This window comes from Spodoptera frugiperda, chromosome 6, assembly GCF_023101765.2.
Source record: "Spodoptera frugiperda isolate SF20-4 chromosome 6, AGI-APGP_CSIRO_Sfru_2.0, whole genome shotgun sequence".
In the NCBI taxonomy this organism is placed as follows: domain Eukaryota; kingdom Metazoa; phylum Arthropoda; class Insecta; order Lepidoptera; family Noctuidae; genus Spodoptera; species Spodoptera frugiperda.
This window is the reverse complement of record NC_064217.1, coordinates 6,969,380-6,994,070: the sequence shown is the minus strand read 5'-3', so window position 1 is coordinate 6,994,070 and position 24,691 is coordinate 6,969,380. Positions and strand designations below refer to the sequence as shown.

General features: G+C 35.0%; 4 protein-coding genes across 6 annotated transcripts; 2 read left to right on the top strand and 2 right to left on the bottom strand.

Moving 5' to 3' along the window:
* Positions 1-3,901: 3,901 nt before the first annotated feature.
* LOC118267804 (uncharacterized) lies at positions 3,902-6,337 on the top strand. Its single transcript, XM_035581997.2, has 3 exons — positions 3,902-4,175; positions 4,372-4,564; positions 5,705-6,337. The coding sequence occupies exons 1-3, from the start codon at positions 3,975-3,977 to the stop codon at positions 6,001-6,003; spliced, it is 693 nt and encodes a 230-aa protein (XP_035437890.2). The 5' UTR covers positions 3,902-3,974; the 3' UTR covers positions 6,004-6,337.
* A 2,531-nt stretch (positions 6,338-8,868) lies between these two features.
* LOC118267791 (uncharacterized) lies at positions 8,869-12,973 on the bottom strand. Of its 3 annotated transcripts, none has more exons than XM_035581982.2 (3): positions 12,497-12,973; positions 9,754-9,943; positions 8,869-9,209 (listed from the first exon to the last, which is right to left on the bottom strand). In XM_035581982.2, the coding sequence occupies exons 1-3, from the start codon at positions 12,761-12,763 to the stop codon at positions 8,941-8,943; spliced, it is 726 nt and encodes a 241-aa protein (XP_035437875.1). In that variant the 5' UTR covers positions 12,764-12,973; the 3' UTR covers positions 8,869-8,940. The 3 variants fall into 3 exon arrangements, with proteins under 3 accessions (XP_035437875.1, XP_035437876.2, XP_050550330.1); XM_035581983.2 differs by lacking the exon at positions 12,497-12,973 and adding an exon at positions 10,150-10,494; XM_050694373.1 differs by having other exon boundaries at positions 9,033-9,178; positions 12,497-12,965.
* A 1,748-nt stretch (positions 12,974-14,721) lies between these two features.
* On the bottom strand, positions 14,722-17,288 carry LOC118267869 (uncharacterized). The gene is made up of 3 exons (XM_035582116.2): positions 16,985-17,288; positions 16,334-16,517; positions 14,722-15,005 (listed from the first exon to the last, which is right to left on the bottom strand). The coding sequence occupies exons 1-3, from the start codon at positions 17,123-17,125 to the stop codon at positions 14,722-14,724; spliced, it is 609 nt and encodes a 202-aa protein (XP_035438009.2). The 5' UTR covers positions 17,126-17,288.
* A 454-nt stretch (positions 17,289-17,742) lies between these two features.
* On the top strand, positions 17,743-19,467 carry LOC118267588 (uncharacterized). The gene is made up of 3 exons (XM_035581658.2): positions 17,743-18,199; positions 18,633-18,816; positions 19,180-19,467. The coding sequence occupies exons 1-3, from the start codon at positions 17,927-17,929 to the stop codon at positions 19,464-19,466; spliced, it is 744 nt and encodes a 247-aa protein (XP_035437551.1). The 5' UTR covers positions 17,743-17,926; the 3' UTR covers position 19,467.
* The last annotated feature ends 5,224 nt before the right edge of the window (positions 19,468-24,691 follow it).

Sequence of the window (24,691 nt, the reverse complement as noted above, 5' to 3'; positions counted from 1 at the left end):
TAGGAAGCAATCGCCGCCGTCCATGGATACTTGAAACAACAGAGGAATTTAAGGGTTGTTGGGGAATCGGGGATTGGGAAGGGGGCAATTGGGTATATTATTATATTCTAATCTAGTAATTGCCAACTCTAATTATATTTACTCGATATGACTTAGGAATCGGTCACAATAAAATAAGCAGCAAACGATCTTATTTACCTCTCACTATATGACAACTGTCAAAGTTGACTTTTTGGATTGTGCGCATTTATGGTAAACGTCCTCAGGCCCGCATCGTACGCACCACACGCAACGGATTTTAGTTTGTCTTGTATAGAAACCAATACAACTGCGTCTACTGATCCGCATCATACGGACCGCATCATCAGCTATGGCTACAATGCGATGCGTGCTGATGACGTCATACGGAATGCGTACGAAGTGTGCGATGCGTACGTTGCGAAAATTTAGGTTAAACGAAATTTACTATCAGAAATAACTAAAACTGATTCAAAATATGATCTAACTATAAATTCAGATCATATAAATAATTTCATTAAATAACTCAACTCAAGTCTATGTAAAATAATAGTTCAATGATTAGTTTTATTGATCAAATCTAATCTCTAATCTCATTATAATAATAGTTAATCTTGTATATTCAAGGCTAACGTATTGAAACGTAGACAGAATTAGTACATGTGTTGGTTCAAATATATTGTTGTAGATAACAATTGTGTTCTGTCCTTACTCAGATAAGTTAATTAGACCAGCTACTTAATTATTTAATGCGTCATCATTACAATACACAGTTTTACAGTGTCTGGATAGCAGCTATGTACCAAACAAATCACTAGGTACATAGTATAAAACAAAGTCGCTTTCTCTGTCCCTTTATATGCTTAAATCTTTTAAATTACGCCACGGATTTTGATGCGGTTTTTTTTATAGATACAGTGGTTCAAGAGAATGGTTTATATAATACATGCATAATATATCACCATTGCACCCATGTTAAGCTAGGGCAGGTTACTACTTACTAAGTACTCAACTTTATCGGGTACATACAAGCTCTAAGTCAAATAAATACACACCCACCTAACCTGGGCACACAGGACCAAAATCCTACCGAGGATACGTCCTAGGAAGGATTTTCCTGGATGCCCATTGGCATAGACTGCCACATTTGGCAGCAACTTACACGTAATTAAAGGAAGGAAATTTATGAAAGAAACTCGTCCGTACATCTTGGACAGGTGTGACAGCAGCGCTCAAAGAAGCTGGAGAACCGCCTTTGGCCTCATGCATCGTGCACCATCTGCGCCGCAAGAGGGTGTTACCTTACCGCGCGCACCTCAAAGAGCCATCAGACCACCACAAATGGAGCCCAGTAGGGCTGATGCCTGATCCGGAGCTGCGGACTACCTAGCGGGTTTACCGGAGCTCCGGCTCGAAAAGCAGGAGAAGGAACGGAGTGGTTTCTAACCAGTAAGAGTCTGACACTCCCTCTCGCCTTGCGAGCCCAAGGCGGGAAAAGTCATTGGATGATTTTCCCCCTCAAAAAAAATAAAAAGGAGTAAGACACTAAGTACTCAGTTAGTACAGTAACCCGCTAGGCAAATACTTACCACCATTTTGACCCATTAAAACCACCTAGAAACAGTATAGTGATACACATTGTTATGACGGAAGCAATTGACTGGAAGATATGAATCGACGTGACTTCAGTCAAGCGCGAAGATAGATTAATAATGTGCGATAATAATGCACTTATTAAACTAATCGTAAACAATTCTTGGTACGTGTTGTGTTGCTAATCTTTTTTATTGGTTTTGTACAATTTCTCTATGTTGTATATTGTACCTCAATTTAATTTTAAATAGGTAAGTACCTACTGTGCTGTACTTTTATTCGTCAAAATGAGCATGTAACTTATTTATAATTTAACCCAAAAAATATAAACGATTAACATCAACGATTGTAGTTTCTTTCCTTTCTTTATTTGCGATTTGAAGAACAGATTTCATAAATAAAATACTCATAGGTAGTTGTATCCTCCGCAAACCAGCTATGTTATTGGTCTCATGTAATAATGAGTGAACCTAAAGTATTATTACCCAAAAATACGTGTCTAATGTTTTAAAGTAAGACGAGAAGTCTACAAGACGAACATTAAACTGCATAACTGGCTGCCGCGCAACGATTAGTTCGATCTACGGATCTACTCTGTGTGATCCACAAATTGTTGTTTCGGGTCTAGGTGACAACACGACACAGGATAAAATCCTAGTGTGGGGCAATGTTTTTAAATTTAAAAATATAATAAAATTAAAATTAGTCATCTACCCCATTGCAATAAACCAGACATTTAATAAAATAAAATGAAACCTTAAGACAATTGAAATAAAAATTATTATCCACCGCAATATAATTATAAAAATATATTTGGGATTAAACTAAATCTCAACATTTTGAATAATAATATTATTATGTTCAAAGTCATATTTATATAAAATTCCTTCACATATACTAAGTATCATAATTATATCATAAAATATTAAATGACATACAATTATTCTAGTAATTTCGACTAATAAGTCATATTACTTTGATATAAACGTAGTACCTATATCAAGATTGCAGGTTTGATAATAAAATTTACGCAGGTATAATCCTGATAAAAGATCCTGTTTAGTCATTATTGTAATTGTAAGCTTAAATCTACAAAAGGCCTCAATCATAAATATTATCATTTTTTAATCGACAATGCATCAATGCCATTTATCTTAAGTAATTACGGTTAAAACTTCATCGATCTGATTTGTTATGTAATGGAAATTGATCGCATATTTCTTTTTTCATAAACTTTCCTTATTAAGTCTTTGACTGCCAATAGAAAACTGTTGAGGGCATATTCTCCGCTAACGTCGGTCACCGATGACCACCACGGCGTTCAATGTGTTAATAGAATATGTGAATTTAGATATTTTCGAGCAAAATCCCATTTAGATGGTGCGTTGCTAACAATGTTGCACAGCAAAACTGTGGAATGAGCTGTTGTCTGCGGTATTTCAAACTTTCAAGAAAAGAGCGTACTCCTTTTTAAAATGGCCGGCAACGCACTTTTGACTCCTCTGGTGTTGCGGGTGTCCAAGACCGGCGTTGATGGCTTACCATCAAATGACCCGTCTGTTTGTTTGCCCCTTAATCCACAAAAAAAATTGTTTAATAATTTTATACACAAACTACAAACCATGAGAAAATAGTTATAATTATTTTTTAACTTCAATAGTATGCTTTATAGTGTGAAAACAATAATAGTAGTATTAGTAGTATCTCTGGGGCCTTAGTCTATACTATACAACCTTCATAGCTCCGTCCCTCTCGCACTGCTCAGTGATCGAACATTCTGACACAATTGTAATAGCAGACTAAGGCCCCTGGTCAATTGTGTGGTCAGCAAACTGGTTTTACAATTTTCTTTTTCACTGTAGACATCCAAAAACAGTGTTACTTTATGAACTCGTCATCGATAAGATAATTAATCTCTGGTATTTCCATAATTCATGTAAAATCTTATCAGAAGGTCGATAGCTATGTGTTAAAATGTTAGCGATAAAAGAAATAACTGTATCGTAGATATAACCTTAAAATCGATAACGAATCTTTACGTACGTGTGTGCGTAAATTTTGGACTACCATAATCATTGAATATTGTTCCAAATGTATTTAATTTAATTTTAATGAAAAATAACTTGAAAATCTTTTACAAAATAATATGCTCCTTCTTATATAATACTTGATAGAATCGATTAATTGAAATTATAATAGCATAAAATAACCATAAATCGGCATGCAAAGTCATATAAAATTGATAGTCTCTGATAAAGATATCTACGGATATTTTATGTCCGTATTGTGTTTGGGATACTCATTCACAGTTTGGAGCTGAAGGCAGTGGGTTTAATTTAATTTGCTAAAACAAATTGTGAATCATGGATGCCGAAAGTGGACCTTCTACTCAGCAAAAGCCAGGACGCATGGATACTAAAACATATTATTTTACGACTTTTAATAGTTCTATGAACATTATATGCCATACTTTAATAGGTATTGTGGTTGGTGTAGTCGTGGTCTATGCGTTAACTTTACCAAGTGGGAAAACTAAGGATCACATCATATTATGCGTCGTTGGGGTAAGTATTTCTTTTTACATAAACAATTTATATTTTTATTAAAGTTAACTGGTTTTATAAACATTTAGAAATAAGTTTACTTGACTTATTAACAATATTTTTTTCGCGTTAACATTTATTATTTATAATGTAACTAACTGACACTATAAATTATTATGATGCTCGATGTATAAAGGAATGTTTTTTTTTATTCCAGTACCAACTGTTGATGGCCCAAGCCATTTTGAGTCTGTCCCCCCACAATGGGTGGTCTGCCCACCTGAAGCTTGTGGACAAGAAGCGTGCCCACTGGATCCTGCAAACCGTGGGCTCTGTACTGGCCATTGCAGGCAGTTTCCTTAAAATCTCTGACAAGAACGTCCATTGGAATACAAAGCATGGAATCTTTTGTAAGTAACGTTCAATTTTAATACTATTTGTAACGATCAAACAATATCGTATCGTATAATTCGTTTATTATTCAAAACGTTTTCTTATTAATGGGTCTTTGAAATATTTCATTTTTAACAAATATAAATAAAAAAAAATATTTTTAACAAATTAAGATTAACACAAGAAGTCGACAAACTAAAATGTGGTAAACCATTTAGACCATTGTTTAATACGTTTAATAAAAGTAAAAACGTCGCAAAATTTGTGATTCTTCATCTGGTTTATAAAAAAAACATTCGCAACACAGATGAACCTACCTACATAAAAATTATCTAAACAATTATTAAAAATACTATTTTAAATGTAAAATGAATCACGTTTGATTTTTAGAAGTTGTTGTTGAAGATATATTATTATATTAATAATATTCACATTAGAAGTACCTATTTCAAAAAGTATATTAATTATCAAACAAAAACTCTGTCTAAAATCTTTCAATGAAAATATAACCTTCAAATAATCTTCGAATAAACTGACCATCACTAAAAGCAACCTGTAGTCATCATAAAACTAGAGGTTTAAGTTAAAAAATGAACCACGTATATAGATATGTTGTACTATTATCATTGATAACAATACAAGTTATCAATTTAAGAGTGAATATTTATCCACTCGACAATTTTATCTTACTGCAAAGACACAAACATATGATATTTATGTCATTAGCCTTGGAAAAATCCCATACGAAACCACAGTCAGCACAAAAGGACAAAAAGCTACATTATTTTGAAAAATAACTTAAAACTAAGTTATATTACATATTACATTCACCCCGTTTTCCGGTACTTCTTGAAAATATGAATGCAATCTATTCATTCCAATACAAGACTTTCTCTCAATTAAATCAAATTAGCTACACATACGGCAGCAATGTTGAAGTGTAAAAAACTTTGTAGATGCCTAAAAAATTTGCTCTAAATCCAATCCTATTGTTATCTACCTACAGCACCATTTCACTTGTTGGCCCCGTTATTATTTATCGCTAGACCATACATAAATCTCGTCAACTGTCAATGCCGTATAGATATCACACTTAATAAAATAATCATAAATCAATATCTAACTAAAATAATAATTATCTGTTATCCTTTTTGCAGCCTTGGTCGCCCTGGTCTTCACAGTGATAAGTCTCGTCAACGGGCTGACGTCACTATATGCTTACGAGTTCCGACGATTCCTGCCCTCAACTCTTTCGAAGCTGACTCACATTTGTGCCGGCTCAGTAGCCTTCGCGGCTGCATGCGTCAGCCTCTGTTACGGCATGGACAAGGGCATGTTCTCAAACTGGCTCGGCGGCAACATAGCCAACATCCTCATCGGATTCAGCGCTTTCTTCACCTTCCTCATCATCGCGCAACCATTGATTACCTTCTACAACAAACTAAAGAATTTGTAATTTTAAAGTACGGTATTATCTGTAAATATATTCGAGATCTATAGGTTTTATAAAATGTTTTGTAAATATTACAATACAATACACTACACTAAGACTGCATAATACTTTCAAAATAATACAGTTGCTTTTTTCGCTAAATCGACACTGATTAAATCGAATCATAATTACCTAAATGACGATAAGATCGATAATTGTTAGTGTAATGCAATCAAATGAGAAGCGATAAGGATTTTGTATAGTTATCAGATTCATTTATTTTTTATACAAAAATAAGATACTCTTAGTTTTAAGATAATTGTTTTATAATTATGTTTAATATACGTATAAAAGAAAATTATATGAGTTTTTCTTTTATCAACATATTTTTATTTGCAAGCTATCGAGAAAGAAGAGATATTAATATACTCGTTCATCTATTAAAGTACGTATAAGTAAGTATGGGGACACGCAATAAAAACTAAAAGCAATATCGTTAAATTTGAAAGTAGGTAGGTAAGCGATCAGGATAGATAAGCAGTTGGTGCGCTGCCACCTATCTTTATGGCATCTAAACATATAAAGGAAACTCGGGGAAGAGTAATGGCTCTCGATACGCACATTCTGGAATAGAGTATTGTTGCCATTGCTAATGTTTGAGATGTACGACCATATCTTTTGATAAATACGACACTAGTACCAGTAGTGTCCGGACCTTTGACCGGGAGCCCACTGTGACATTATTCGTATTCTATCGGCGGACTCGAGATCTACAAACGGTAGGACATGACGTATGTAGGTATTATTATCAAACGACTCAGACTACAACCAGATAAATGACTAAAGCACTCTATAAAGTTATTTATAGGTCGCCTTAGACAGGGGTCTTACCAAATAACGTATTACTTCGGGCCTAATATAGGTAAAGTAAGTCACCTAAGTTAGATGAGATTACAGGTACCTAAGTTATGTTTCAGGTAATCGTTGATAAAAGCCTGCATTGTTAAAATTAAGGCAAATAAAAAAGAATATAGAGTAGGAACGATAACAAGTGTAATAAATAATAGAAATAAAAATTGTAAAACAAACTACTTAACATAAATAAAGAAGTCATAATTTACAACACTTTTAATTTAATTAGTAAATACCACGGCCTCACAGAAAACTGACATGAAACAATATTTATGTTGTGTTTCATTGTGTAAGTGCGATTATCAGAGATTCAATTACCCCCTTTCCCAATCTTCCTAATCCCCGATTTCCCAACAACCCTTAAATCCCTAACCCCCAAAAACCTCTGGTGTTTCGGCTGTCCATGGGCGGCGGTGATTGCTTACCATCAGGTGATCCATCTGTTCGTTTACCGGCTTATACCATAAAAAAGAAATTAATATGTCATATCCAATTTATTAACAGTTCCATAAACTAAGGCTTTATTCAAAGAAAATAATGAAACTATTTTGCAAAACCGAAACGATTCTATATTGTATGAGAGTATTCGCTCTTAGCCAATATTCAAGCGATTATTCATTATGAATTAAAGTTCGTAAAGCATTACTTATAGATTATTCTCTGAATATAATACACGGACATTGCAAATAAAAAATGCCTTTTAATAACTTCTCAATCTGATAATATACCTATGATTGATTATAAAACCAAATATTGCCAAGCCTATTATATCATATCACAAATATTTCATTTTCATATCAAATCTTCTAAAGATATCATCGTCAAGATATCAGCTTATACCCCGATATTGCTCGCAAAAACTGCATGGCAATGAAACGGGTCTATAGTTTTTTTTTTTTGATTTGTATGATCCAGTACCTTCCACTCTAAAAGGGCATGCGTAGTAGTAGTACGTGCGGACAACGTAACAGGTTACTGGGGCTCCAACTCTAAGCAGGAGAAGGATCGGTGTGGTTTTTAGTAAGTTGAATCTAACACTCCCTCTCGCCTCACCCAAGGAGAAGTTATTGGAAGATTTTCCACTCTCAAAAATAAGGTACTTAGGTAAGTATAAAGCGGACTTTACCCTTACTCAATACTTTCGATTTCATTGGATTCGATTAACAAAATGTTTGCAGATTTGTATGGAAGATATTATGACCTCTGAGTTTGTTTCGGAATTTCTTCTCAGTGTATGTAGTCCGTTAGGAAATGCCGACCTTATCTAGATTTTAATTTATGACGTGTAAAAATGCTCTTTTGTAGCCTATTTACAGAAACAAATTCATTTCATACCTGATTTGATTGTGCAACCATGTAATTGTAGGCAAACTTAGTATTTCCAATGAATCCTATTGAAATAAAGCTCATAAGAAAAGTTGTGTCGGCATTGTATGCACCAGTGACGTCACACCGCACCTATATTGTTCTCTATATTACGATAATAGCCGATAAACAGTAATCACGTTAAGATATCACAGCCAGGTAAGCAACAATTGACAGCATTAATGGCCAGTTCAAAGATGAAATCATATCTGCTTACTATTGGCAACCTTACCTATACTATACTATATTTATTTGTTAAACTTTGCCCCGCACTATAGTTGTCTCCTGTGTCGTGGGTGGATTTACAGACATGCAAGTTCATATACACAACACACCCAGAACTGAATCAACAATTTGTGGATCACACAAAGAGTTACTTACGGGAACCGAAACCACTACACGTTGCGTTAGTGGCTACCCAGCCACCACGCCAACACCAACGCAAACTGTTAAGTTTCTTAAGTACAGATTTTTAGATATTATTACAAGTTGACCTAATAAAGGCGTGTTAAAAATAAGTCCTATCGTAAGAAAATTCTTTATCACTTACATATCTAAAATTATAATTAGGTACTTACTGATGCAGAGATCTTCATCAAAACTAAAACAACATTAGGAATAAATAACATTTATTATGAAAGTAATAGTATACATTACGAAAATAAACGTTACAAAAATTTAAGCTTAGCCTTTGTTTACAAATTTTATTATTGTAGTTATTAAGATAAGTGAGGTATAAAATGTGATAAAAAAGTTTAACATGTAGATTACATTTTGTCCCGTCCACCGTTGGAAGTCTTCTTTCCATAGTCCCGTGCATAGACATATGACAGAACTGCAGAAGCAAAGAATCCCACAAGTCATGTGTATACAATGACCTCTTCTGATGACTGGCCTCAGAGCGAATGGTCCAGTTAACGAACTGAACAAAGTGAACAGCAATGTTAACAGCCCTAAAAACAACATGATTAAGTGAAAAAAGTTTAGTCCAAATGGTACAAGAAAATACCATCTTTTATCCTTCCAATAGGATAAGACCACAATATTCTTCAACTTCTAAATCCTACTTATTATCTCACAGATAGAACATCTATTTTACATAATATATAAACGCTGTAGATTTGTAAATTCTGTACATTACTTGACGGGTACCGACCCCAATAATGTGATTACAAGCCTTTTTGTCTGTCTGTTTTTTTTATAGAATAAGCCGGTAAACGAGCAGACGGATCACCTGGTGGTAAGCAATCGGCATCGTCCATGGACACTTGAAACACCGAGGCGGTACAAGAGCGTTGCCGTGCCTTTTGGTGTTTAGGAATTAAAGGGTTGTTGGGGAATCGGGGATTAGTAAGATTGGGAAGGCGGGTAAATGGACCTCCGGTAACTTCACTCACACAACCCACACTTCGTCGGCTTTGTATGAGCCTTTGGATGCCAAGGCTATAATTAGCAACAATAACTACATACACACACAATCGTTCGTGCAGTGGTTACCTGATGCTGAATGTGCAGTGCTCTGCAATTCCTTATTCCTTGCCACTATGATCATTCCACTTGCTGCTGTAGTAATTGTACATAATTGAAGAAATATATGAACATATTTTCGATGCATCGACCTAATTGGTGTGGCCCATCCATTTACAAAACTCAGGCTTAATATAGCTTCTGCCGCAAAGAAGTTATACTGCAAAATAATTATTGGACAAACCATTGTTATTTTATTTGTATCTATTATTATCTCTAATTCCGATATAGATGTCATGAGGTTAAATAATACATGATCACAAGTATAAGCCAAGCGTTAACAGAAATGCAATTAATTGATAGACACGTTTCAGTTGGCACTCAGGGCTCCAAAGCTAATTGGTTACTTAGTTTACTAAAACTTACTGCCATACTAAATGTAACTGCATGCAAGTTTCCTGTCTGAACGGAATACAGGTATGTAACCATAAGAACAGAACCTATCAGTATATTAGAGAAGCCAATTCCAATTGCCCACAATACAGCACTACTATATTTCTCATCTAAATTGTCAATCACAGCAGTTTGAAACGGGCCAGCAAACCTAGCTCTATTGCCTTGTATTATATTCCTACGACCATCATCAGGTCTTCGCATTACCACATGCGATCATATATAATTTTTACGAATATCGGCATTATTTTATAACTTATTCTTGATATTAATGCCGCTGACATTTTTGCTATCACAGAATGACAATGCCTTTCTGACGTCATGCCTACTGACGTGTGCTATCAAAGCAATGGCTACGTAAAGAAGGTCGATAGCCTTTTCTGCGTTTTGTGCAACATGCAAGCCAAGCGGCATAGTAGGTATATTATTATTTACAAGCTTTCCATTCCGCCCACAACTTCTAGTAGAGGAGAACGCTAGTTTTAAAAAGCATTTATGGACCTCTGAAAATGTTATAAATAGTACTGTATGTATGCGTCGAAGACGAACTGTTTGCGAGAGGGAGCTGTGTTCCTTATCTTCTTTTATTTGGAGTACGTCAGTATTTAGATCCTTCAAAGAGCCTGTCCACTATGGGGGTTTAGATTTCCTTTTCTTCGCCTTTATTTTGGGAATAGGTTTTTCACAAGCTGCGACCATGGTTTTTATTTCCCCAAATGACATGATTTTTATTTCTCCGATAGAGAGGTTCTAAGTTGAGATTTAAATTGATTTCAGTTGGCCTTTTTAGTGAAATAGACTCTTTGTAATGTCCAATGTATTTTCCAACTGCAAGTCAAATGTATGGCTTTGTGGTCAGATGTTGTAAGGCCTCTGTCGGTTGTCCAATTTTGAACTCTTGCTAGCAAAGATATACTACAGGCTATATCATCCACTATACTTATGTATATTGGTCCCGTTTGAATGCTTCAAATGTTGGTGTATCCCCTGTATTGAGTATGTGGAGATCCATTTCATAATGGAACGAATTATAGTCTACTCCTTTTTGATTTTCAGACCTGCTGCCTCACCAAGGGCTCCGAGCATTCACGTCTCTAGCTACACTGAGGTATTTTCCTCAAATGCACCAAATTGAGATTTATATCCTGATCTCCCTCAAATGAAATAGATATCACTGCAGGTTACAAGTTACCTGAAGTCACCAGTACGACTGCTTCCTGTTCCTTCCTTTCCGTTGCCCAGCTAAGGGTCGTGTATAACAGCCGATCCGAAAAGAGTATATAAATATATACAGCTGCTTTTATATAAATATATACAGCTGCTTTTACAGACGTTTGGCGTTAAAGCAACTGTAATAGTTAAAACTGCCTCGGTCCCCTATTTGGGGGGAAGGCCCTCTGAAATTGTGTTACGTATTAAATATCATCATCGCCATCATCAACCACAAGATGTCCACTGCTGAAAACAGGCCTCCCTTAGTTACTTCCATGCTCGGGGAATAAGTATTAATAAATATATGTTTATGGAACGTCCATACCTACTTCTTTATAGCAACTGGATAAATACTAAATAGGGTTTAAGTTATTTTATTTTTGGGATAAATAAAAATACTAAACTTGTTTAAATTAACTTATTTTGCTTAACTTAGGCTGATTTAAGAATCACTGATAGAGCGCTGATGGCGAATATCACTCTAGTGAAACTAGAAACTCTAGTAACCAGATGGTATGACGCACTGAGTACATTATATGTACTGGTATGACGTTGCTCCCTTGGAAGATAGGTAGGCCTTTGGTGTGGGACGCAACGTGTGTAGACACCCTTGCGCCATCTCATCTTCAAAGTACCGTTGGCAACTACTGTTTTGAGCCGTTTGGGGTCGAAACACTTGGGCCATGGGGTCCCGGTGCACATTCTGTATTTAAAGAGATTGCACGTAAGCTAATCGATTTTAAACGCGACCAGAAAGCTGGCTATTTCTTCAGTCAGATGATAAGCATTGCCCTAGTTTCCCAGTTACAGCGATGTGGACGAGTACTTCAACGCCTAATAGTGGCCACACACCATACGTTCTATCATCCAATTGGCATAACACAACCGATTGGATCAGTTAGAACTGATCGTCTCTGGGCGTGGATTGGCATGACGGTTACTTGATGGCATAATCGAATTTTGATTCTTTTGGCTTGATCGTGCCAATTGAATCATGCTGATTGGACCGTGTTTGGCGGTCGTTAAGGAGAGATTTTTTTAATTTATTTTAGTTTTACGTTCGCTTTTATTTCTATGTAAAATTGTATAAATTTGAACATATACTTACTGCAATTGTAAAATATGCTGAATGGATGTCTGTTGTTCGACACGAGTACATAATCACTGTTATGTTCACGGCACCGATTAATATATGACTCAATCCCACTGATACTGCCATCCATACTGCCAAACAATAAGAATCCCGATGCTCGCTAACGATCATAACATTAGTCCTAAATGATTTTAATGTAGCAAAACGGTCCTTTGGAATATCAAGTACATCACTTTTCGTTTCATCACCCATCGCTTCGACAAATCTTGCAAATAATACCATTCAAAATATAAGAGCAATCGTACATACACCTGCACTTGCAGACGTAAAATATATTGTCATAATAAATTTCCGTACAATTATTATAAAAATGGTCACCATAAATGGTGACAAACAGCGTTAAAAGTTGATGATAAGTTCTACATTTTGTGACATAGGTATTTTATAATTTCCTGCCTTTCCTGCCCATACGTTCCTGCCGCAACAAGTGTCATGACATATGTATGTCAAATCGGCAAGAGCAGAAAGGTTAAATTGCAGGGTCGTATATGGAGGTTTTATTAATTTTTATAATAACTATCGTGGGACGTAAATTAACTAGAAATCACGGTTTACTCACGTAAACTAATGAAGAAAAGCTTTAGCAATAGTTTCGAGTCATAGAGGATCTTAGTAGGCTGCGCGACGTCGCCACGTCTGCGCACGCTGCTCATGATGAAGAGTCCGCATTTTTAGTTAGTCTAATATTAGTCTAAAAATAATTATAATTTCAACCACTGACTGCTTGAAAGTTTCAGTTAATTCATTGTTGACAAATTGGTTGATATGAAAAAATGTTTGACTATATTTATAAATTTGCAAAAGGCTTTTGATACAGTCTGGCCACGACTTTTGGTAGATAAATTAGAAAAATGGGTATCAGAAATAATCAACTTGCTCTTTTTGAAAATTATTCAGAAGACTGAACCCAAATGGTTCCAATAGAAAATACTTTAAGTGTAGAAAATGACATTAATGGCGTGCCTCAAGGTAGTATTTTAGGCCCAACCTTAGTTCTCTGTTATATTAATGATTTATGTAATCTTAGTATTAATACCTGTCAAATACTAACCTTTTACGGAAACACCTGAGACGAGACAATACTACTAGCTTGCTATCAATAAGTTAACATTAAATGCAGCCAAAACTTCACACCCAACCCTAATTAATAACCTTAATATTTACGCTCATTCTTGTCATCCGTCTGTGATTAATTGTTCCACTTGTCCAAGTATATTCAAAACGGATGCAATAAAATACTTAGGCATAACAATTGATTAGAATTTAATTATTAAAAAGCATAGTAACTAAGTTTTTGTCTATTACCACAGTGTATTGTATTGTATTGTACGCTCTTTTGTTTAATCTACTGTCTTTTTTTCGCAGCAGACGTATCACCTGATGGTAAGCAACCGCCGCCGCCCATGGACACTTGAAACACCAGAGGCGTTACAGGTGCATTGCCGGCTTTTTGGGGGTTAGGAATTTAACTTTATTAGGGTTCGGGAATTGGGGATTGGGAAGATTGGGAAGGGGGGAATTTGGCCTCCAACCTCACTCACACAACGAAACGTTGTTTCATGCAGACGTTGTTTCACGTCGGTTTTCTGTAAGTCTGTTTTCTAAGCTTTACGTAACCCGTAAAATATAACAAGTCGTAATATAAACGTATTGTTAAACTTTTATCTCTTTATAAATATTTTCCAACATGTTCGCGTCGAATATGGCAATGTTTGACGTAACACGCATTCTGGCGGGAATTTAAAATGTTTAGTCGATATTGTACCCGCATATTGCAAAAAAAAATTAAACAAGTAATTGAAAGTCGTTACGAGTCGTCATTCCTGATAAGGGTCAGTTCGCACAGAGTGGCTCGGAGAGTATCAGTGGGCATTCTTCTTTTCACACAGACCGGATCGTATAATATGCTTGGAGTCGGTCGCAGCGGAGTCGCCAACTATTTCACATAGACCGGCTGGAAGCGGATGCGCTCGGAGCCGATAAATCCGCTAACAAGAAAGAGCACGCGATCGGAGCCGGTCAACTCCGTTCACACCAAGCGCCATCAAACATTTTTAATGACAAAAAACAGTGCACATTAAAAAATAAACCTTTAACGTGATAAAAATAGTATCTCCTCTCTGAGCTGGTCTGTGTGAACAGACCCTAATACTACTAGTCACACAATAAAATAAACATCATTAAGAGTCATTTGATTTAATAAAAATAGACCCTAATACACAGAGGGTGTAGAAAAAGATCATTATCATTAATACCACAGTATGAAATTGTATTTCAATCCAATCTAAAACTTTTGTTTCTAAAAAAGCACAAAAAAAACAAGCTGTACTGTTTAAGAAGCTAAACAAGCCAAATAACACGTGTGCTTTCCTATGGATCCTGCCGCAAAATCCACCTGTAGAAGAATGGTATACTCCAGGCCCAAAAAAACTGGCAAACAAGGCAAATACTACGCCAAAAATACCTGAAAAAATAAAAGCTTAGCAAGTATCTATTAATTCGACACCAGCAATTTATACTACGCTAACTCGAAATTTGGAAAAAACGTTTTTTTATGCCAAGTTACTTAAAATGTGTGTTTACATACGTCATAAAAAAATTGAGAAGAAATATGCAAAAATAAGAAAGTTACAAATCTAATAAAACGTAAAGGTACTTTTTGAAATCATTCGATTTATATTACGCCAACTATTATTAGCGGAGTGTGCGCGGGGATCACTTTGGTCAAATTCCGTGCAACACTGCACTAACTCATAGTTAGCGTAGTTTAGTGCGTTCGTGTGTATAGGTACTTGTTCGTTTGTAAAATGAACGACTTAGCGACTTTTAAATAGTAAATACTTATGTGTTAACGTATTAATTAGTTTATTAATAGTACGTTGACTATTCTTTTTGTAAGTAAGTACATGTTCTTTATAAAAATATTGAAATATGCATCAGATGATTGATCATGCACTACGACCTCCCGTACTACACTACGCTAACATAAGTTAGACGTGTATAAGATGTAACATTTTTTTGATGAATTACGTTTATATACGGCTAACTTACGCTAAATCAAAAAATAGAAATAATTAAGGAAATATAAATATGAGATATTACAATGAATAAATTAAATATTGAGCATACCAAATTTCAAAAAAGTATCTTAATTAATGTAAAAGTTATCACGTTTTTCCCTTTAAACGCCTCTACTGTAAAGTACGCTTTTTTGAGTTAGCGTAGTATAAATTGCTGGTGTCGAATTATCGTTAGCAGCTAACATTCACTTATTACAAATGTGTTGATACCAATTAAGGAATCATGGAATCTCATCTCATGCCCAAAATAATAGTAGAACACTGAATTATATTTTTAACCGACTCCAAAAAGGAGATATATGACCTGTATGGATGACTAGCAAAATCAATCAAAAGTACTTTTGACCAATTAATTGATGCTAATTAAAAGTACTTTTAGTTAACAATCTAGATCTACAGTAATGTAATGTATTGTTGATTTCATTAAGACGCATTCATAGGCGAACTCCCATAGTAAGATGGGCATTCTCCTTTATCCGCGGTTATCTTGCGATTAGATATTATTAAATGACATAAAAAAATAGATTAAAGTCGGTTTTTAAACGTTGTTCCTATTTAATGTTTTGTAATAACTTAAATAAGATTAAAAACTATCTTTATATCATACTGGCCACTGAACATTACAGTAAAGTGAAAACCATCTAAGCTCTCTAAAACTTCAACAATAGTAATCTTCGCATATTCATACTTTCAATATTTTTAAGTTTAGTACCTGTAAGTCCATGGAACGAGCACTGTAAATTCTGTGCCATTAACCCGAAACTAGTCATGCCGCATATCAGTCCACTTATTTGTAATAAAAAATGCTGAAAGTTTCTATTACGTCGATTTAGGAGCATGCCTCCTCCAAAAAATGGACTAATCATTAGGATAGCAGGTATCGACAACAGCTGTGTCTGTAACAGATAAAACAAAATTTGTATTAAAATATTAGTTATGATGTAGGTAAGAACTTTGTATGACAAGTATATGTGGTGTTCAGTATATAGGGTAACTTGTTAATACAGTATAATCTCGTCTGCCCATACGAGAACAGATTATTCCCAACATTTTTTTGAACAAATATACGGAAATGATCCTTTTCTTGAAACTTCCGCGTGACACATAAACCTGTTATTACATGCATAACCTCACGCCTGTCTCCAATAGAGGTAGGCAGTAACAATGGAACGCTGTTTGCTAGAAATCTCTTATTATTACAAAACAAAATATATTTCAACGCAGTACTTACGCCTATTGTGCTTAAAACAATATGTAAGTTTACCCTTAATGGTAACTTAAAAAGCGTAGTATAAACCAATACTGTGAATGCTGGAACGCCCAAAAAAATAAATGCCAGAGCGAGCAGTGCAGACCAACATACTTTACGTCTGTAGTCCAATGGTGTTGATTCAATAAGTACTATTTTCACAGGACCCACAAACTCACGCCTGCCAGGCAGACCTTGCAATCCTCTACATTCAAGTTCACACGCTCGTTCGGGGTCATCGCCATTTTTTGTCATTGCCACACCCCATAAATTTTTAATACTATAGTTTAGAGTATATTTTTATTGTACCCTGTGATTTCTAATATGTAAACATAAATAATGGATGTCCAGTAATAGCTGTCAATTAAAATGTCAACGTCATACTACTTATTCGAATTTAATTTCCATTTGCTGGTAGAATTTTAAAATTATAAGCAGTACCAAAAATTATTGTTTATAATCTGAATAGAACCTTTCTTCTTCTTTCTTTTACGATTTAAAAAAAGAGTTTACGTTGTCTATGCATAATTATTTCTGCAAAAATAAATTCAAGTACCAACAGAACATAAAAACAATTTTAACTACATAGGTTGAATGTAGTATCGTATTTGTAAATGAACATCAATAAAAAAGCTATTTTAATGGACTTGTATCGTAGAAGTTTAAATACGACGTTTGGGAGATTACCACTGTGCTGTAATACTAATTTTATCCTTTCCAATCATGTTTTGACAGTACTAAATTATTGCCATATCAAAAGTTTGGAAATTCACTTGTGGACAGCTTTCGTTGGCCAGACTCTCAGTTTTTATTACCTGTGAATACTTAATAAAAGTTCTAAAAGCATAAAAAAATCATCCATCAAATCAAATTCAAATAAGACGTGTATGACGTTGACATTTTAATTGACAATTATTTTTATAAATCGCCATAATTATAAATTTATAAATTTAACATTGCAAAATATAAATAATTTATGTTTATATATTTTAAATCACAGGGTACCATAATAATATACTTTAAACTATAGTATTAAACAAATTGACAGGTGTGGCAATGTCAAATTATGGCGAAGAACCTGAACGGGTGTGTGAACTTGAATGTAGAGGATTGCAGGGTCTCCCTGCCAGGCATGAGTTTGTGGGTCCTGTGAAAATAGTACTTATTGAATCAACACCTATGGACTATCGCTTTAAAGTATGTTGGTCTGCGATGGTTACTATGTCATTACTGTTTTTGGGAGTGCCAGCATTCACACTATTTTATTATACTCTGTATTTCAAGTTACCACGCTTGGTAAACTTGCATATTTTTTTATGCACAATGGGCGTAAGTATTTTGTTGGTTTTTTTTTTTTTCAAAGTTTAACTTTGTAAGCCTCAATCTTTAAAACTATGCAACGGATTTTGATGCGGTTTTTTAATAGGTAGAGTGATTCAAGAGGAAGATTTATACGTATAATAACATCCATTAAATAGGGGAAAAATATTGTTATTTTTGAGGTTTCTAATATGATGTCGTTAATTATTATTATTTTCCGCTTACATTGCAAAGGCAGGCTGAACCCGACGAGATTTATTTATATAGAAAAGGACATGGAGATAGAAAAGCGACTATGTTTTATACTATGTAGTGATTAACAAGTTACCCTATATACTGAACACCACATATAGAATTACTTACAACAATATACTTATCACACAAAGTTCTTACCTACATCATTACTAATATTCTAATACAAATTCCATTTTATCCGTTACAGTTGCAACTGTTTATGGTGCCTGGTATCCTAATGCATAGTACATTTTTTGGAGGAGCCATGTTCCTAAATCCACATAGTAGAAGGTTTCAGCATTTTCTATTGCAATCAGCTGCAGTGTTATTCAGCCTTGCTGGTACAGTAATAATGGTATCCTATATGACATGCTCAGTGCACGCTCTTACAGGTATAAGACTTAAAAAATGTTAAATAGGGTTTTCAGTTTTGGATTTTATTGTAGTATTTAGTGGCCATTTAAACGCTAGATAATGTAATTATGATATTATATACGACATTTTTTTTGTATTTTGTAAACTACCACATTACTTATACTAAAATTAATAACCAACATGAACTACGTTTAAAAACCGACATCAAACTACTTTTTTTTAAGTCGGCTAAAAATGTAATTCAGTGTGATAGTAATTTATTTAGGGAGATCACTATTTGATTTAATGACTCCTTAATTCATAGCAAGTCATTTGTAATGAGTAAATGTTAGCTGCTTACGATAATTCATAAATTCTTACATAATCATTTATTTTTTCAGGCTTTTTTGGTGTATTATTTTCCTTGTTTGCCGTTGTTCTTGGGCCTGGCGCATACTATTCGTCTTCGACTAGACCTGAGGGCCGGTTCAATAGGAAACTACACATGTACTTCGGCTTGCCTAGCTTCATATTGTGTTCACTGTGCTTTTTATCGTGTTTTGCTGAAAATAAATTTATAACCTGGCTTGGCAACAGACAATACCATTTCGTGTTAGTAGCAATGGTTCTTTTCCATTTTGTTTCTGTATTAGGGGCCATTTATCTTAAAGCAAAGAGCGAATCTTAATTATGTTTGTTTTATTGTGTGATTATAGTTCTTTATCTGCACGTATTAAATTACCATTTGTAGGTAAGCAGCAGTTTTGTACAAGTTTAAAGTACCTAGTTAATTCAAAACGACACTTAAAAAAGTTGATCAAAGAAAAAAGATTTTCGTCCCTTTCAGCGACACGATTTGCCGGTGTCTATAGGGTTCTCTGTCCAAGGTTGGTAGTAGCACAGATAGAATTAGTATTGCCTTTGTATCTACATATTAAAACATCAGTAAAAAAATAATTTCAATGGACTTGTATCTTCGAAGTTCAAATCTTGCGAACGCAAGTTGAACAATTAATATTTGAAGGGATCCAACATTTGCGCACTGCCGGCCGGACGGGCCCACGGGACGTTTGAGAGTTTCCCGTTGCGTCACAAACTTTTATATAAACTTGTTTGCAAGCATTTTCAACTCTATTCCAATGCATAAAAGATTCAAATGACTCACATAAACAAGTTTGTGTATCAGTAATTCAGTTATGGGAGCGTGAAAAAGCGGATTGCAAGCGTACACATGGCGCGATCCCTTGTCGAGGATGTCGCGCGGAAAGGCAAACTTTTTTTGAAAATAAAAAATAAAATAGACAAAAATTCAGTGCCCAAACTAAAAATACAGGTTGACCCTGAAGTTGATGTACAAGTAGCATCAGGTAATCGGCGAGGTTCGAGGTACATCAGTTAAGAAAAATATATGTTTTCAATTACAGGACTTAGGTATCTATCCACGAAGAAGTACACCCACTGAATAGTGCTTCAATAAGTGAGAGCAATGAACCAAGTACTCTGAATAAACTGTTCACCTTACTTTTTTGAGGGAGAAAAATCATCCAATGTCTTCTCCCGCCTTAAGTAAGGTGAGTGTCAGACTTACTGACAAAGACTGCCAAACAGTTTCTCTTTAGGAACCTATTGCTTACAATTGCTCGATCACGAAATCATTCGATATCGATTCAGGTGATGTGGTCAATAAATTAATATACTTTAATAAGCTATATCAGTAAATACTGCGTATCAAATCAATTCTGTAGTACATTAATCAGAGCACGTTTTATAAACAGCTTACACGTACTTAACAGGACTAGTGGTCGCCTAGTGGTCGAAATTCAACCATATACGATTTAATTTACAATACCACTTAACATACGTTCAAGGATAATTTTTATTTAACGTTTGAGTTAAATAAAACAAACTCTTTTATAAAACTCTTTTCATATGAGACGTGAGAATATCATCGCAATGTCTATCGATTTTGACGTTTTGTCGAATACGATCAGATACTATGCATGTGTGTGTAATGTTTTATTTATTGATTTAATGTAATTTATAATTAATATTTTTTTGAAAAATATTAGCGTTCTGTACTTCGCCTACACATAAACTATAAGTGAACCAAATTTTATGCTCCTACGGCAGTGCAATTTTCGTAAAAAGCGGTCCAAAGTTTTTGCATCACGTATTAATATATAGGTATATCATCACACAATTTTGTACGAAAAAGTCCAGTATTTATTTAAATAAATTAATTGCAAAGTTAAGGAAATAAAACTCGACGTGATCTGACGAATGCTAACCTTTTTTTTGAGGGGGCAGAATCATCCAATGACTTCTCCCGCCTTGGGTGAGGCGGGAGGGAGTGTCAGACTCTTACTGACTAAAAACTACCCCGTTCCTTCTTCTGCTTTGAGCTGGAGCCCCGGTAACCTTTAACGTTGTCCGCAGCTCCGGATCGGGCATCAGCCCTACTGGACCTCATCAAAGTCAAAATAGTCAAAGTCAAAGCATTTATTTCAATTAATCCTAAATTAGGCAGTTTTGAAACATCAAATTGAATTGTCCGTCAGTCTGTCTGTCAGTGAAGCTAGGCGCTCGTTCCAAAGTGTTGCTTCGAATGGAGAAGAACGAGCAAGAAACTCCATCGTTACTCTTTTCAAAAAATGTTTTTTACAATATCTCTGATACATTATTTGATCATTTACCTATTGTATATATATGTAGGAACAATGTAACGACAATACGACGTCAAAACTATGGGACAATAAAACCAATTTGTAAAGAATATAAATTAAAAAAGCGGGTTGTTTCAAACATAGTGCCCACATATGTACACTTACAATTTTGAAATAATGCTTCTATACAAATAAAAAATAATCTTTAATTTAATTTTTCAAATAAAAAAAAATAAATAACTGCTTGATGCCACAGTGATCCCTAGACTACATTGGAATAAATTAGTACTTTAATTTAGACGTGTAACTAGTGATCGTCTTAGAGCATTGTCTAGTGTGAGCGAGTGTTCAATGGAGCCGGACCAACATGCTGCCACACATTTTTATCTTCAATATAATCTGACAGTTTATAATATGCCTGTTTACACAGTTCACGCTTTATACAAGATTTAAATTTTTTCTCGTTCAGATTCAGTATGGTGGTTGGTAGTTTATTGTAACACTTAACACAAAATCCCATGAAGGATTTCTGCACTTTGGACAATCGGAATTGCGGTATAGCTAACTTATTTTTACCTCTCGTATTAAAATTGTGTCTGTCGCTTCTTTTTTCAAACAATTGTTGATTTTTTCTCACGTACATAATATTTTCGTAAATGAATTGAGAAGGCACTGTAAGAATGTTCATAGTTTTAAATAGTTCTCTCAAAGATTCGCGACGGGGCAAGTTATATATTGCTCGCTAGTACCTATATTGTTGTATTATTGAACACACTCATATTAGTCATCAGATATCTTTATGGCTACTAAAATTCCTTTATACCAGAGAAAACCTCATAGAAAACACGATCAGAAAAAGAAATATGTATAACATTTACTTAACGATAACATTTACTTTACCCTTATCGCGTTCTTATATATATCGCGAGAAAGCCCAACAATTTTCCTGTTGGTGCAACATTCTGTACATACTGACAATAAACTAGTATATTTTACTATTGTTATTGAGAGCAGGGGTCCGCGTGAATCCGGTAGTTATCATAAAAAGTAATGATGCTAACCGTCATATCAATATCTACAAATTGTTTTATTTTATGATAAAATCGCCATCAGTGTCAAATAGTGTGCGTAGCACAAATGGTACAATATCAATATGGGATAACATAATCAAATTGAATCTACGATCTGGTGAAGTGAAAGGAAAATAACAGTAAATTATCTGAAACAGTATATATTTATTTTACACCAAATCCAATTTAAAATGTTAAAAAAAATATTGGTTCTGTTTGGTACTACTTATTCTCGCAACGGTACACTGAGCTTAGTTTTTGTCCATTCTAACAAAATAGATCTATATTCACGCTTGTTTTAATAAACATGTAATTACCCCGAGACAGTCTGAAAATGACCAGATTCTTGTTTTTAATGTTCATTCGGGGATGAAGCCGTAATCCCAACGAAATGACTCCACCTCAGAGATTCAAGCTCCCACTGACAAAACGATACGACGCCTCGCCTACCACCATTACCTTTTATTACTCCAAAGGTACACGAGTTTGCTTTTTTGACGTATAAATATAAGAAATTGTCGTAATAAAAGCGAATATCTTGGGTCGCCTTAATACAAAGAATAATTTGTTCAAACCTGAAGAGTTTCGCTGAAAAAATATCTGGGTAAACAGCGCTTGTAAAAATTTTATGTTGTCAGATGAAGCGACAATATGGTTTGTCGAAATAAGTAATATTTACGCTGTCTTCAGTACAAAGATTTAATGTTTTGTTTACACCGATGCGCGCTTACGGTCCACTGGGTAATTTGTTTAATACGGAATTAAACAGATCATTTACCCAACACTCGGGGAGGTCACGAAACATAATAAATATGACTTGCCAGATTCTGTTCACTAAAATAAGCGAACTATCGCCTATCATACGTCACTATAAACTATAATGTACCGCAATACGTTATCTTACTTCAATTATCTCCTGAGAGGTAGTCGAGTAAAACGATAAGACTACGGCAAATATAAACTTCAAGCAATAAACATTGAAACGTTTATCAAAATGCAATAAAGTCTACGTGCACTATGATGCACAAACACTTGCAATTGTAAAACCATTATAAATTGCTAACACCATAATGCATATATTACGTAACGTTGCACGATAAACATTCAAAAATATGGCCACTATAAACACATTTTAAAGTTATTGATAACCCAATGGAATCAATTACAAAAACTGCACCATAAAGTACTAAGCGAAGGAATTAATTCGATTGGCAAAGCAATTACGGCCAGTCACGATGGCCATTGATTCATGATCTTCATTATAACGTAAATCATTTATGGTGGACGTGTGAATTTACATAGGGCTTACAAGAATTTCTATAAACATGCAAATTGATAAGGTGAACTTGTGATTGGCGACGGACACGTCACATTTATCGACTCGTACGCTTTCACTCATGTCGACGTTTAAGAGTATCCCATTTAGGCTAAGAGCGGGGGCACACGATGCGTTGCGGCGGCGGTGCGGCGCCGGAGCGGTATCGCTGCGTCGTATTACGTAGAAATATCTGTGGCATGTCACACGATGCGTTCAGATGAACGTGCGACACCGCATGGAAAGACTCACCGTGCGGTTCAAGATTTAAATAATCAACTAATCTCCACCACGTTGTGGTATTGTGCGCTAGCATTTGAATCCCGAGATATGTACCGCGCGGCAACCCGCGTTCAAGTTCTACAAACCTGTACCGACCTGTTCAGTTGATCCAAGCGGGTTAAGATGGATAGCCACATTAATTCATGAAAAATCACCGACAACCTGAAATAGCTAAAAAATTGCTAGGATACAAAGTGGTAAAAGGGCTGGAAGAAAGTCTTTTACTTAAAATGCGATGCAGCAGCATTCAGTATAATATTTGTCTTATGTGACGTTATAGCTTACGGTATAAAATCTATAAGTAAATTGACTTCTTTACGTGCAATGTTGATGTCAGACTGCCACGCGTATATTTCCCGGTCATGTGAATACTAATAAAATAGATACCACGCAGCGACGCGCGGTTCCGCGCGTTCATCTGAACTTAGCCTTATGATTCCAAATTAAAGACCATCCATATTCAAAATTACATCAAAATAATTACAATTTCTTAATTGAAATAATCTTTATTTTGTGTTACTTTCATTGTTGTGATATTTTGTCTCCGACCGTGGGTCACTGCAAAGAGTATCAACTGAAAACC